The sequence below is a fragment of the Halichoerus grypus genome, chromosome 6, assembly GCF_964656455.1.
Source record: "Halichoerus grypus chromosome 6, mHalGry1.hap1.1, whole genome shotgun sequence".
Taxonomy (NCBI): Eukaryota; Metazoa; Chordata; class Mammalia; order Carnivora; family Phocidae; genus Halichoerus; species Halichoerus grypus.
The window spans coordinates 102,493,712-102,508,083 of NC_135717.1; the positions used below are offsets into that span (position 1 = coordinate 102,493,712).

Consider the following 14,372-nt stretch of genomic DNA (forward strand, 5'->3'; position numbering starts at 1 on the left):
CCTTCTTATCTTTGAAGAATCTGTCTGGTGAACTGGATATGATGGGGAACTGGGATGCACCATGTCAAGGAAAAGGACTCTGGATAGAGTCAACAAACATGCCAGAAGTTTTAAAATAATGTAAATGGGAATAGGTTACTGCTTAGAAAATTTTTTAAAAAGATTTGGGGGTGAGGGAAGATGGGTAGAAGTCAGAGAAAACAAAGAAAGTAGAGGATTTCCAAGATTGTACGTCAGTGAAAGAGCATAGCTTCATGCTTACAGGCACAGATTCTATCAGGTTCTATAGCCAAACTGCAGGTTTCCACTAGCTCTGCAATTTACTATGTGGCCCTGGGCAATTCGTTTAATCTGTCTCACTCTCTGCCTCAATTTTCTCATCTGTATAATGGAGATAAAAATTATGTTCAAATGGGATTTTATAAATTGGTATTTGTAAATTATTATAAGTGTGTGTTAAATAAAAAAGAAACTTTGGCAAATTACTGGACAGTTTTTGAACACTTGGAAAAAGAATCAATGGTCACAAGAAGCCAGCATGGGATCCTTAACGTGTCACATTCAAGTAACCTAATTAATTTTTGTTGAAAGAGCTAATTAGGTGGTGGCTAGGGGGAAGGAGATAAACTTAATGAATCATGATTGCAATGAAGCACTTAATAAAGTATCTTATGATATCCTGTGAACAGATATAAAATGTAAGTGGATAATTAAGTGGCTAGGAAGTTTCACAGCTGATTAAATAATCATACAATATTAAGCTGGAGGGAAGGTCTTAATGGTATGAAAATAGTTTTATCCTTGGTTCTGTCAAATACGGTATTTCTATTTAGAACTTAGAAATATAGACAACACATTTACAAAATGTGTAGGTTTAAAATGGGTGCCTGGGAATAGTGCCAATATAGGATCTTAGAGATCATTTAGTTCCATCTTTCATCTGACACTGAGTTTGTTCTAAAATAACCCTGGACATAATGTTGAAGATATTACATGGAACTTATGAGCATTTTCTCTTTTTGAACAGTTCTAGTTGCTAGACTGTTCTTCATGTTGAATCAAAAAGTATCAATGGAACGACTGTCACATGGTTGGTGTAGTGTCTGAATCAGAGTGCATGGGTTTGAAGCCCACTTTCTCTACTTATTAGTTATGTCCCTGGGAACAAGTTGCTCAATCTTTTTGTGACTTGGTTTCTTTATATTTAAAATGAGAGGGACGTCTGGGTGGCTTAGTCGGTTAAGCATCTGCCTTCGGCTCAGGTCATGATCCCAGGGTCCTGGGACGGAGCCCCGCGTCCGTCCGGCTCCCTGCTCAGTGGAGAGTCTGCCTCTCCCTCTTCCTCTGCCTGCCACTCCCCCTGTTTGTGTTCTCTCTGTCAAATAAATAAACTCTTTTAAGAAAATTTAAAAAAATAAGTAAAATGAGGATAAATGTAACCTACCTCTACAGGATAGTTAAGAAAATTAAGAGAGTTATACATTCTTAGGACTGTGCCTGAATAATGGTAAATGTTCAATAACTATTAGATATTATTAGGCAGAACAAATTTCATATTTGGCCTGAGAGTCTCTGAGAATTCCATAAATATTTGAAAGGAAGAATTATGATCCTTCTGTCTTTTCTCTTCTCCAAGGTAAACACTTCCAAGTGCCCAGGCCCTTCAGCATCCTGGTCATTGTGCTCTATGTTTGCGTCAGGGTTCCTTAAAAGGGTTGCTTTACCAAGGTTAGTATTTAATAACCAGTAGGGCAGGAGCTACAGCCAGCAGATTAGACAGTGACTGAAGATCTGCGAGACTGAGCTAGCGCATGCCCACGAAGTGCCAACACTAAATCTGATGCAAGGGAACGGGTTCCTTTTCCTTGTAATTCTTTACAAACAGAGCTCTGAAATGGTGTCATTTGATACCTCTGAAATTTCAATTGCAAACATCCTGCTTTTTAAATCACCACCTCCTATCTCTCCAACTCATTAGTGTTTCTCTACTATAATTGTTTGGTCTCATCATGACCTTCTAGTCCTCAATCCCATAAACTTTCTAAATCCAGCAGCTTCTAAGAAAGTGAGAGATTTTGCTGTAAAGGGAGGCAGAGAAATGGAGCAATCGCTACATTTCTTGTTCTATTTTGTTTTAAATGATGGGTAAGACTAGAACATGTTTGAAACTGATGAGAGTGATAGTGGATCTCGATGATGTCCAAGAGAGGATAACTAGAAGAAATCTGATGCAGCTGATAATCCTCAAATTTTTATCTCCAGCCCAAACTTTTCCTCTAGCTCAAGAGTTCAACATGTAGCTACCTACTGCCAACTCAACCTGGATGTATCATAGCATTAAGAATTTAAAGTGGCCCAAACAGATCTCTCCCCACAAATCTATCTCTCCCTCCGGTATTCCCCATCTCTGTAGATGCTAACCTCTCACACCACAGTCATCCTTGATTTGCATATTTAATCCCATATGCAATCTTCCCGGAAACTCTATTAGTTCTCTCTCCAGATCTGTCCACTTCACTTGCACACCATTGGTGCCATCCTCTTATAAGTTAATATCTATTGTTGAAAACAGTACTAACAGAACATTCTGCAAGGATGGAACATTCTGTATGAGGGCTGCCCACTACAGGAGTCACTTACCACATGCAGCAATTGAGCACTTAAATATGGCCAATACCACCTTTTATTTCATTTTAACTAATTTAAATTTAAATAACAACCTGGACTGGACAGTGCAGGTCTAGAATAACACAAGAGCCTTGTGACTTCACCCTGTCATCCAAAAACTCACTCCTGACACAGCAGCTAGAGCATCTTTCAAATTACTCCCTTGTCAAATACCTTTTACAGGCTCCCAGTGGATTGGAACAAAATTCAAACTCATTACCACAGCCCGAGCTGCACAGGGGCAAAGCCTCCGTCTCACCTCGCTCCAGTCTGTCCTTGCTCAGTCTCCAATCACTCTGACCCCTGACACTACTCCAACTTACCAAGCTTTTTCCACATTCAAGGCCATTTTCTCACCTATTTTTTCATCGAATATTAACAAAGTGTTAGGAAGTGCTCTACCCACGTGCTGGAGATACAGCAACGAATACAAGATCAAGTCCTGCTCTCAGGAAATTTTCATTCCGGTGGAGGGAGACAGATTATAGACAAATACATACTCTGTCAGGTCATGATAAATGCCGAGAAGAAAAGACGGTGGAGACCTGCTTACATCATGTGATACAGGCCTTAGATGCAACATTTGAACAGACAGCTGAATGAACTGAGGAAATGTACCCTTCCTCTGCAACGTACCTCCTTCAGATTACTTTTGACAAGCAGGAATAATTTGATTATTTATCGTTATATAATATTATCATTTTCTTATTTATTGTCTGTCTTTCCAAGAGAAGATGGCAGAGATCATTTCTGACTTGTTCACCATTGTGTCTCCAGTGTGCCCAACGCATTAGGTCATGCTCGGTAATGAATGAATTCAAACTATACATTTAATATAGTGTTTACTGGTTACTGATGTCTTACATTCACGGGGCAAATGAAAGAAGACCATGAATTTATTTTCATTAAAATATTGTAAAAGCGTTGCAATGGAAACTATTTGGGTGTTAGGGACCACTTCATTTACACATACACAAATAATTAAAAACTACTTAAAAACTAATGAATTCCACTTACATGAATAAAAAAATTTATTAAGAAAGGTTAATGTGGTTCCATATTCACTAGCTGGGAGATTAGCAATGGGAATCCATGTTCCATGGTTTAAAAATGCTTATATAAATTGCATGTTTCACTGAAATGAAATTATATATATAAAATTGTATAAACTATCAAACTAATGATAGCTTCCTTCTTATAGAGATTTATATAAGCTGATTATAAAAATATGACTAGTCTTATTTATAATCGTTTGACACTTCTGAATGTTGCTAGATGGAAGAATACTAAAGAGTAAGAAAGAGAAAAGTAGCCCCTGATATTCAGAAACAGGTTTGGCATTCACAGCTAGACCATGTTGTTCTCCTACTGGACATAAACAATCTCACAGAACAGCAACATCAGAAAGGACTCTTTGAACCTATAAGGTGAGACCAAAACAAGGTCATGTGCAACCACCAAAATACCAAACTTCGACCTCTCTTAAAATAAGGGCTTGCCACTTCTTTACCAAATGCAGTCTTACCTTTATTCAAGTCAGGCTTCCCTATGATTGAGATCCCAATCATAAAATTGCTCCACTTCCTAACAGCAACCAATCTAGAGCCAAGTCCACTTCCTTAGATCCTCTCCAAAATTACCTAACCAAAGCCCAAATCCTATAATAGTTCAACCCCCTCTTACTGAGACACCCCATGGTGTGATCCTGGCATCTTTGGCTGAAGGGCACTGGCAAGAGGATTACAGGGTCTGATACTCATATTAATCTTAAGGAGAACTAATAGCTTGCAATGTTCCATCTGTCCCTCTACCCAACACTAATTGCTTGAGATTCCTTGACGGGAACCAAATTCACTGATGGGGAAAAGTTAGGTACCCTTAGAATTTCAAAGCAAATTGCTGAGCTTATTGGTGTTATATATCTTATAATATTACAGGAGAGGTCAAGGTCCTGGAAAAAGATAGTATCAAAACTCTCCTCTTGCTCTTTGGAATAGGTGGATTTTAACGGCGTCCTGAGGAGCAGAACTCGTTGGAGACTGAAGAAGGTGATGCAGTATTAGATTAAAAAATCTTTGGAAAAGTTTTCTTCTATGAGTCAGTCTCAGAAAGGATATTGCCTGACAGTCAAGTGTGATAGACACCATGTGGCCAATAAATCTCTAAAGATTATTCAAACTAATTGGCTTTTTTCTCCTCTTAAATTTACCCTGGGTCTAAAAAGGGTCACTTTTACGGTGAAGATGAAATTTGAGTAAACGAATTTTCAAAAAGTTACCTAAAAATGCAGTTCAGAAATTGAAACCTCTTAAAATATAGGACCTTAGAAAAACAAAATTAGGGTGCCCCCTAATGGCAAAATGAGATAGGAATCAGGCTAAAATCAGGAAGAGCTAGAATTACAGGTGAAGATCCAGTGAGTGTGGGCTCAAACTCATCCCACTGTGCTCAATAAAGCTCTGTGATTCTGATGAAGGATCTCATGAAAAATCACTGATAACAAATTATATGTTTCCCAAGGCAAGTGTAGGTCATATTTTCCACATATATGCATTGTATAAATGCTTATAGAAGTGCCACGTAATGTAGGCCGGTTAAGAAAGATCAGTTTACCAAGTAATCTTGATTGCTGATCTGGTCCATCATAAATACTGAAATAATCCCATTCACAGTTCCAAGATGCTTCTGTTGTAAAGTCTTTAATCACTGCCTTCATTTTATTTCCTGACTTGGAATAAAAAGTCCAAGTGCAGTTCAGCATGTTGGGATAAATGTTAGGATAATTGGGAGATGTGATCTCAGTAGAACTAACTGGAATCAAATCCAATACTGGACATCCTTGAAGCAAAAAAGAAAAAAATTATTTAACACAATAATCCAGGAGCTGAGTTACTTTCTGAATCTAGTTTTAATGTGTGCAACTATGCCATTACAACCTAAATGTAGTGTAATTTTATTAATCTGTCATTCTTTCTTCATATCCATAGTTCCTTATGTATACTGACACAGGATTTAAATGACTTTTGTTTTGAAAAACTGACCCCTCCTAAAGAAGACAGACTGAAGTTCTTTCATTTCATTTCACAAACTGAACTGCTAAATCACCCACATCCACATTTCAGTGTAGTTTGTTGCTTATATTTAATTAATATACAATATTAATGTTCATGATCATGAGAAATAGATTTTATCATCTTCAGTCCACAGATGATAGTGATCTATCACTTTGATCTTCAACAGGTATGTCCTAAGACTTTTAGGACTTCCCCAAATTTGCAAATGCCACAATAATGTTTATTTCCCATACAGTGCAGAAAAAGAGAACTTCGACACCATTACAATGTGAGCAGAGAACAGGGCAAGCAGGTTGAGAAGTAGACCTGGGTCCTCATTAGACTGAATTTCTGAATAAATTATGTGCTCCTCAAGTTCAGCCTCACGGCACATACAATTCAAATTGCAAACATTTATCAGTTAGGGAAATTTGGATAGCTCTCAGATAGTTGAAACATAGACATTAAGATTCACAAGAGCTAAGGGGCTACACCAAAGAAGAGAATTGAAGAATTCAATTTTGGAGTAGACTTGGGCCTACACCAAAAGTCCTAGGTATCATCCAACCTGAAAGCAATGTCATCCAAAAATTGATTTACTTCATCAATAATCTTATCACCTTAGTTTCACTATGCAATGGTCCAGCGAAGAAGAAAACAAAAAATATATATGTAATCCAAAAGACAAAAAGTATACGGAAAGAATGGCAATGAATAGACTTCACGTAAAAAAAAAAAAATAGACTTCATGTAGCTACAAGGATTCCATTAACAAAACAGATGTGTTTCTCACCCAGTAATTAAGGTGCTACCTCCTCACTCTCTATTCCTTAATGGGCCCAGGTCTCTACTACCCACAAAGTTTGACATTAAGGCAATCAATACAAATACACATTTTACCATAAAGTGACTAGAATCAGACCACAAACACCTGAACGTTTTTAACAGAAGTCAGAGTGCACTTCTTACTACACAGTGTTTAGCAGCAAGGGCATTTTCCACTCTATTTTCATAATATCTTATAACCAAAGTCAAGCCAGTTGGATTCCTTACTTCCATTATAGTCTTACCTTTATCATTAACTTTGTTTTTTCCTCTCATGGAATCTAGAATAAGAGAATATTTAGTGTCAATACATCCAACTAAATACTTTCTATTTCTTTATTCTTCTGATTATAAAAGTGATATATGCAACTTATAAAAGAATTTCAAACTACAGAGAGTTCAAAGAAAATAGTCTCCAGTAGTCCCAGCCTGTAAATAACCAATATTCGCATTTTAACATAAACCTGGCCAGGTCTTTTCCTATGCTATGCATACATTTTAAAAAAATTTGTATGCCATTTTACACAATTAAAATCTTTTTCCTCCATTTAATTTATTGTGACCATTTTTCCATACTACTCAATATTTCACATAAATTTTAATGATTCTATATTTTTGATTCACATAGATATAACATAATTCGTGTTGATATATTTTAATTTGTAATCTCAAAAATATGAATGATGGGAGTCAGATCTTTAAAAAACTACACACATGGGCTATAAATTTTGCTGTCATTGTAAAATAGCTGCACTAATGATTTTCTATGTTTATCTGAACACAGAAATTGAGTATGTATAATAACAGTCTCCTGAGTTGACTCCTGTTCATACATTGGCTCTCAGCCAGCAGGATTCCCATAAGCACATGGATCCATTTCTTACCCATTTACTGGATAAGGAGCTACCTCCTCACCTTCTTTTCCCTAATCTGCCCCAGCTGAAATGTAATTGCCTTTATTCAAACAGTTATTGTGCACCAGCTATTTACGAGGCACAGTGGCAGGTTTTGGAGATAACAGCATTAAGTTTGAGATGCCTATCAGATATCCAAGTGGAGGGGGAGGCAACTGCTGATACAGAGCTGGAGGTCAAAAATAAAAAAGAAGTTGGGAGTTATTTGCGTATCGATGGTAGTGAAAGCTAGGGATTGGGTAAGGTCACTGAAGAGTGAGTACAAGTAAAGAAGAAATGAGAGTCAAAGACTGGGTCCAGAGACACCTCTACCTTTAGTGGTAGAGAAAATGAAGAGCCACCAGTCAAGAGGCTCTAAAAGAGATCAGTGAAGTAAGAGGACAGCTAAGGAGAATGGTTTCCTGGAGGCCAAGACAAGTAGATTCTAGAAGGAAGGAGAGCTCTTCTGTGCCAAACGTTGTTAGGGCTGAGAAGGATCTCTTGGATCTGGACTTGGGGGGTGGGGGAAGTCATTGGTAACTTTGGTAAGACCAATGCCTGTGGAATGGTAACAAACACATCCCCTATGGGAATGGATCTAAGAAAAAAATGAGGGCAAAAGAGGAGTAGAAATAAATCTCATGGAGTTCTGTGATAAGAAAACAAAGAAACTAAAGTTTTCCTACAATTCCATTGTCATCCTTTACCAAACTAAGATCCCTCCACTGTATATTTTTACTGTACACTGTATTTTTCCTTCAAAACAATAGTTTTTTTACTCTATATTTTTTCTATGTGATTATTTGATTATTGACTATCTCTCCCACTAGATTATAAACTCTACTAGGGCAGAGACTGTTACCAGACTAAATTAAATACTTTTGGTAGAAATGCCTCTCCAATTGTATTCCAATTAACATTTTTAATGAGTATAAATTGATTAATCTTAAGGACGAAAGCAATTCTAATAACTGTTCAGAATTAAACCTCAATTGCAAATTAATAGTTCTCAATTTTCATAATGCTATCAGTGTCTTCACCCAAGTCATGGGAATGTTGGGCAAAGCATATTTTTCAATAATCTGGTTGCAACCAATATAAATGAACTGTCCATCAAACAAGTGAAAAAGAATATACTAGTACATTAAGGAAATTAATTTCAAAAGAGAAAATCTACTTGAAACTTTTATGCTAGGGATAAAAGTTTCCTCCTATATTGTTATAATCATCCAAGTACCCAGAAAAACAGACAAAATTCTTTGGTGCTTTAAGAAAAAATGACAGATCTGATCAATCTTTTACTTTATAGAGGTTTAGCTTGGGGCCTCCACAGATTACAGAAGTCATACCTTAAACACTGTTCTTTTTCTTCTCCTCTAAAGCAGACAAAAGAGAGAATTCAATCTATTTAATGACAGATTTTTCCTAATAAAGCGCAAAACAAAAACATACACATAAACATATATGAAAGCAATAGGCTTACCAGAAATATGAAAAGAATATCTCAAAGAAAATTCTTCCATGGCCCAACTGACATTGTATGTGAAAATCAGCATGACTAGAGGACCATGAGATTTTAATGAAGGTGAATTTCCTCCACACAATTTTCCTAGCCCAAAATAAAGAAAAAACAAGCATACACAAACTTACCACTTATCAAAGCAAAGGTTATTGAGCAAAGTAAGAGAAAAAAATCTTATTTTTGAAATTACGAATTTATACCATATCCACTCCCAAGAATACAAAAATGAGAAAATTAAGCAGAAGAAAACCCAATTAGAATAGAGAGAAAGAAATTCCAGACTCCTAAATCTAAGCATTTCTAAGGACAGGGCTCTAAACCAACTACAGCACAGGACCCAGTTCCTACAATGGCTAGAATAACCTAGGTAGATCTCTTTAAAGTAATGTATTATAAAAGAATATGACATGGTCTAGCTAGGTCCTCAGAGAACTAAACAATTATTCTTGTCACCACACTGAAATAAAATAATCATATATAGGGAGCATACTTGAGCCTCAGCTACATACAATCTTCATTTACCCACGGCATAGCCAAATGAATAAGAGGCAAGGTGTGGCAATTGGCATGCTTTCTATGACAAACCATTTCTAGCTTTAAGTGAGCATACATAGTATTTTTCTGAAATAAACATTCTAACAAAGGTAGTTTGCTCTAACATTCAATAGGATCAAGGTTTCAAGTCAACAATCCTAAGAATTAAGCTTTTCCCCCCTACAGGAAAAACTCTGCTTTCTTTAGTAAACAGACGTCCAGAGGATCAACTTCATTGTGACAAGAAACAAAGTAAGAGATTTAATTTAGATTGTACAGGAACTGACAGGTGAATACTCACTAACATTTCTTATCTGTGAGAAGAGGCTAATGGTTAATCCAGGGCTTTAGGTTCTCAAAATCATGTGGGTCAATAGTTTGTCATCTCTTGGGAAATGAACAAAATAAAAATCAAAAGCTTTGGAGACTCTGGTTTTAATGTGAAATGTAATCACAGCTGCATCAAAGATATTGGGGCCTATAAACTTATTTTTACAGATTTGAACTTTTCTAACACTGATTTGTAAACATTCCCTGTTATTTACCTTAAACCTTTCTCAGACCTGTTAAAAATCCCAAGTTCGTTACTTGTTTTTAAATTTTGTTTCTATTGAGGCAGAAAAGTTTTTAATTATATAGGAATTTATTGATAATTTCCTATTTCTCCTATTGCTTTTATATGAGAAGTTCCTTCTGCATCAAAAGTTAATTACCCATTTTTTTCTACTTTGTAAGAAAAATGCCTCACTCTTTAATTGGCTCTTGTACAAAGTTATGAAAAATATAATTTATATTTTCCTCTCTGATTTGTAATGCCAAATTTATCATCTATAAATATCTTATACTTTCCCTTTTATTCTATTTATTTCTACTCATGTGTGTCTCTATGTGTATGTACTACTGTTTTAATTATCATTGTTTTAAAGTATGTTTTAATATCTGATAATTTGTCTCATCACAAAAAAAAACAAAAACAAAAACAAAAAACCTTTGGGGACTCTGGTTTTAACTTGAAATTTAATCAGGGCTGAGCCAAAACATTTGCAGTTAGTCCTATTTATTTTAAAGATAAATAGTTATTATTAGTTTCTATCTCACTCTCTGAAAAGAAAAATTCCCATGGGATTTTGCTGGGAACTACACTACGTTTATACATTAATTTGGTGAATTAATGTTAATTCTGTCTTCCAGTTTTAGAACATGGTACATTTCTCTGTTCATATCTTTATGCTTGGGTGTATGTGTGTAAAGTTTTATATCTGCACAATAAATCTCATATTTAACTTTAGGGTTATATCGAAAAGAAAACCACGGGCCCAAAATGGAGTCACTTATGTGAGTCCACGTCACCAAACTGGGGCTTAATACCTAACCTAATTGCAGTTTCAACCTCCCCCAGAAATGCAGTCTTAACCAGTCAGTGGGGAATTTTCTGGTCAGTACCAATGAGATACAGTGTCACATGGGCCCTCTCCATTCCCCAAAGGAAGAGGAGGTAATATGTATAAGAGCCCCTTTCTTTTCTTCTGCTAACCGTCCTGCCCTCTTTCTATAAAATCCTTTCATTTTGTACAGCTCCTCAGAGCATCCCTCTACTTGCCAGATGGCATGCTGCTCGATGCTGAAGTCCCTTAATAAAGCCAGTTAGACCTTCAAATTTATTTGGTTGAGTTTTGTTTAACAGTTATTCCTAGTTGTAGGTTTTTCATCGCTAATTATAAATAAAATTAGTTTTCTATTACATCTTTTATTATTTTACTGTATGGTTTTAAGGATGTGATTGCTGTATACTTATATCTATTTTTCCTCACATGGTAGTTTTATTATATGCAGTACATTTTACAATATTAAACTATCCTTGCATTCTTGAGATAAATTATATTTGGTTATGTTTAATATTGAGTAACCTATCGACCTCACGCATTGAATCAACCCCTGGAACTTGTATCACTTGCAAAAACTGAAATTTTAGGAAGGAGATAGGAAATAGTATATATGTTTTATGAACATATTCTAAGAAAAACAGGTATATAGTTCATTAACATTAGAAAGTGTAACTAATACAACTAACATACTCTTTCCCCTTTCTTTATTTCTTTGTTCTTCCAAACTTTGTGTACTCTGACACCCCACTGATGGAGAGGCACTAGGGAAACCACAGTCTAACCTTTTCTTCTAAGCAACACAATTTTAAGAATAGGAATAAAAACATATATTTCTAATTCAAACATGACAGAAGTTTGCTTTCTTTTATATTACCATGCATTCTCTCATTTAATTCTCAAAACAATCTCATTGGCAGTACCAGTAACAGACATCCTGGCAAGAAAGGAAGAAGTGTAGATAATTTCCAAGGATGCTGGGGGCAGATTCTGCATTCTCTCCACAAGAAGCTGTGGCCTCATTGATAGTATGTGGGCTCAGGAACCAGGAACTATCAGCGTTTATTAACATTTCCTTAAGTAGAAACATGGAGATTTTTAGTGCGTCTACTTCTAGGATGGTAATGTAAGTCCAAAGAATAAAAGGATGGTGGTTTAGCAATTGGCTGTTTGATCAACTCTGGCAGGATCCTATCTGCCAGAAGGAAGAGGGACATTGGCATCTGGGTCTCTCTTAGGGAGTCAAAGGTCAGCATCATGCCACACATCCTCTCCCTATGGGCAGCCACCTGGTTTCATCAGGCGTAGGTGTCCTTGACTAAGTAAATTAAGAATTTATAGCACCTACATATGTGTGTGGTGGTAGTGATGGGGGTGTCTATTTTTATAAATCACATAAAAAGCTAAGATAGATCTTATTATTCTCTTGTCACAATTCAGGAAACAGAGTCTGAGAAAGCTTTGGGAATATTCCCCAAATCATTTAACTACTATGTGGTAGAACTGAGATCTGGATCCAGCGCCATCAGGTTTCCATCTGGACTGCTATTATCACATCACATTGGGTAACATTGGTCAGCCAGCTCAAGCCCCATTTCATTCGCTTTGTCCTTAGTCATTTCCCAGTCGGGCCAAAGAGACTGAAATCTGCTATAGGATTCTTGGAAATGTGTTTTCTCGATGGTGTACTCCTTCTCTGTGTGCCTTCTTCTTTTTTCCTCTATGGAATGCCAAGAACTGAAATAGCCATTATGGAAACATTAGGGAAAGGCCAAGAGAACTGCCATACCTTCACCTTGACAGAGTTGAACTACTGAGTTTGTGGCACATCTGGAAAACTCTGGATTTTTCTTTCTTTCATAAAGATCAATGTAAGTCAATGTAATGAGGTTTCCAGCTACTATCTAATTAATTAGCCCATTTAATGCGTTTTCTGGTGGATATTATTTTGCCTGATTAATATTATAGTCTCAATTTTTTTGTGTGTTACATTTGTCTAAAACTGCTTTATCCATTCTTTATTTTTAGTATTTCTCGGCAAGTTTAATCTAGGTATAACCCAAGTAAGCAGCACATAGTTGGGTATTGTTTTTAACTCAGTCTGAGAGAGTGTTAGCTTAATCTCAAATACAAATCTAAAAAATAGTAAGGCTATTTCAGTATCACATAATTTACATCATCTGTAAGTCACACTGAATGCAAAACAATCTGGGAATATTTCATTAAAAAATCAAGAGCATAGTTCTTTATGGGATATTAGTTACCTATTAATTTTTTGCCTGATCCAAATCCTTCATAAACCCACATGTGACCCTGACAGGCCAAGGGCGTCGGCTTCATCTGGGAGTTGATAATATCAAGGCGAATGACGTGCTGTAAAGGGGCTGATAACTTCCAGTGGTAACTACAGCACAGATAAAAGAAAGTCCAGAATGATTTCCAAATAGCACATACTGTGATTGACTTCGTTCAGAATTTCATGCATCACTGTTATTGATGCTATCTGCTTCTTTGTGCTTGGGTGAAAGAAAGATTTTTTTTACTTTAAATTGTAACAATTAAAAATATTTCTAATAATTTGTTAAGAGTTTTAATTAAGTTCACCTGTCCTGGTGAATGGCTGGTCAATCACGCATAGTCTTCTAAATTCTGGTTGGCAATTTGTCTGAATTTGCCTCAAACTCCCTCAAATCACATAAGTCTACTCAGGATTGATATTACACAAATCTTCACTTTTCACTTCACACTTTAAATTTATTCTGTTGTTTAATTCGAGGAAAGTTCTCTATTTTGTCAATTCAAGAACAATTAATTGAGTACCTAATATGTGCCAGAAGACCATCTACATACATTATTTCAAACTCCAAAACTGTTTGATAGAGATTTGACTTTCTACTTTACCTAATAAATGATCTCTTTTGTGGAGGAAGTACACAATTTATCAACAGGGACAATCTTACATTCAGTTTTTGTATACTGAAGGCCTCAGACCAGGGATTCACCTCAAAGTCTATTCTTCAAGGAGAGGAGGTGGAAAATAATGCCTGAAGCAAGGGTTGCTGCTTGTCAAGGGATCATTCACAAACTTCTTTCATCATAATAAACATTCCTTCCTCACCTCATAATGGTTCTGTGAGAGTATCTTGGGATCTGTATGATTCCCCCTGGTTTAGTCAGGATAACATCCTCCCAAGTGGCCGTATGTTCTTGGTTTGAACTCTGGAGAAGTTTGGTAGTTTTGCTGCCCTTTGGACCTAAAAATAAAGGAAAAAAAAGGCAATGAAAATAAAATTAATTTTTGAGAGGCTTATTATATGCCTTTTATCAGAGAAGTCACTTTCCCTCCCTGTTTTAGAAAAAGGTTAACAGAAGTGGTTATTTTCACTGAAAAGTCTCTATCTGAATCATTCAAAGATACAGAGAACAGCACTTCTCTCAGAATTGTCTTTGGCACAGCCTCAAGTCGACGGAAGATAATGTGGAAAAACTATAGATA

General features: G+C 36.2%; 1 protein-coding gene across 1 annotated transcript in view; it reads right to left on the minus strand.

The window, feature by feature from the left end:
- The window catches only part of OVCH1 (ovochymase 1), a 74,195-nt gene that overhangs the window by 12,780 nt on the left and 47,043 nt on the right, over nt 1-14,372 (minus strand). The window contains 4 exon segments of the mRNA XM_078074164.1: nt 5,281-5,505; nt 6,791-6,826; nt 13,141-13,280; nt 13,995-14,130. Coding sequence (XP_077930290.1) covers nt 5,281-5,505; nt 6,791-6,826; nt 13,141-13,280; nt 13,995-14,130 — 537 coding nt within the window.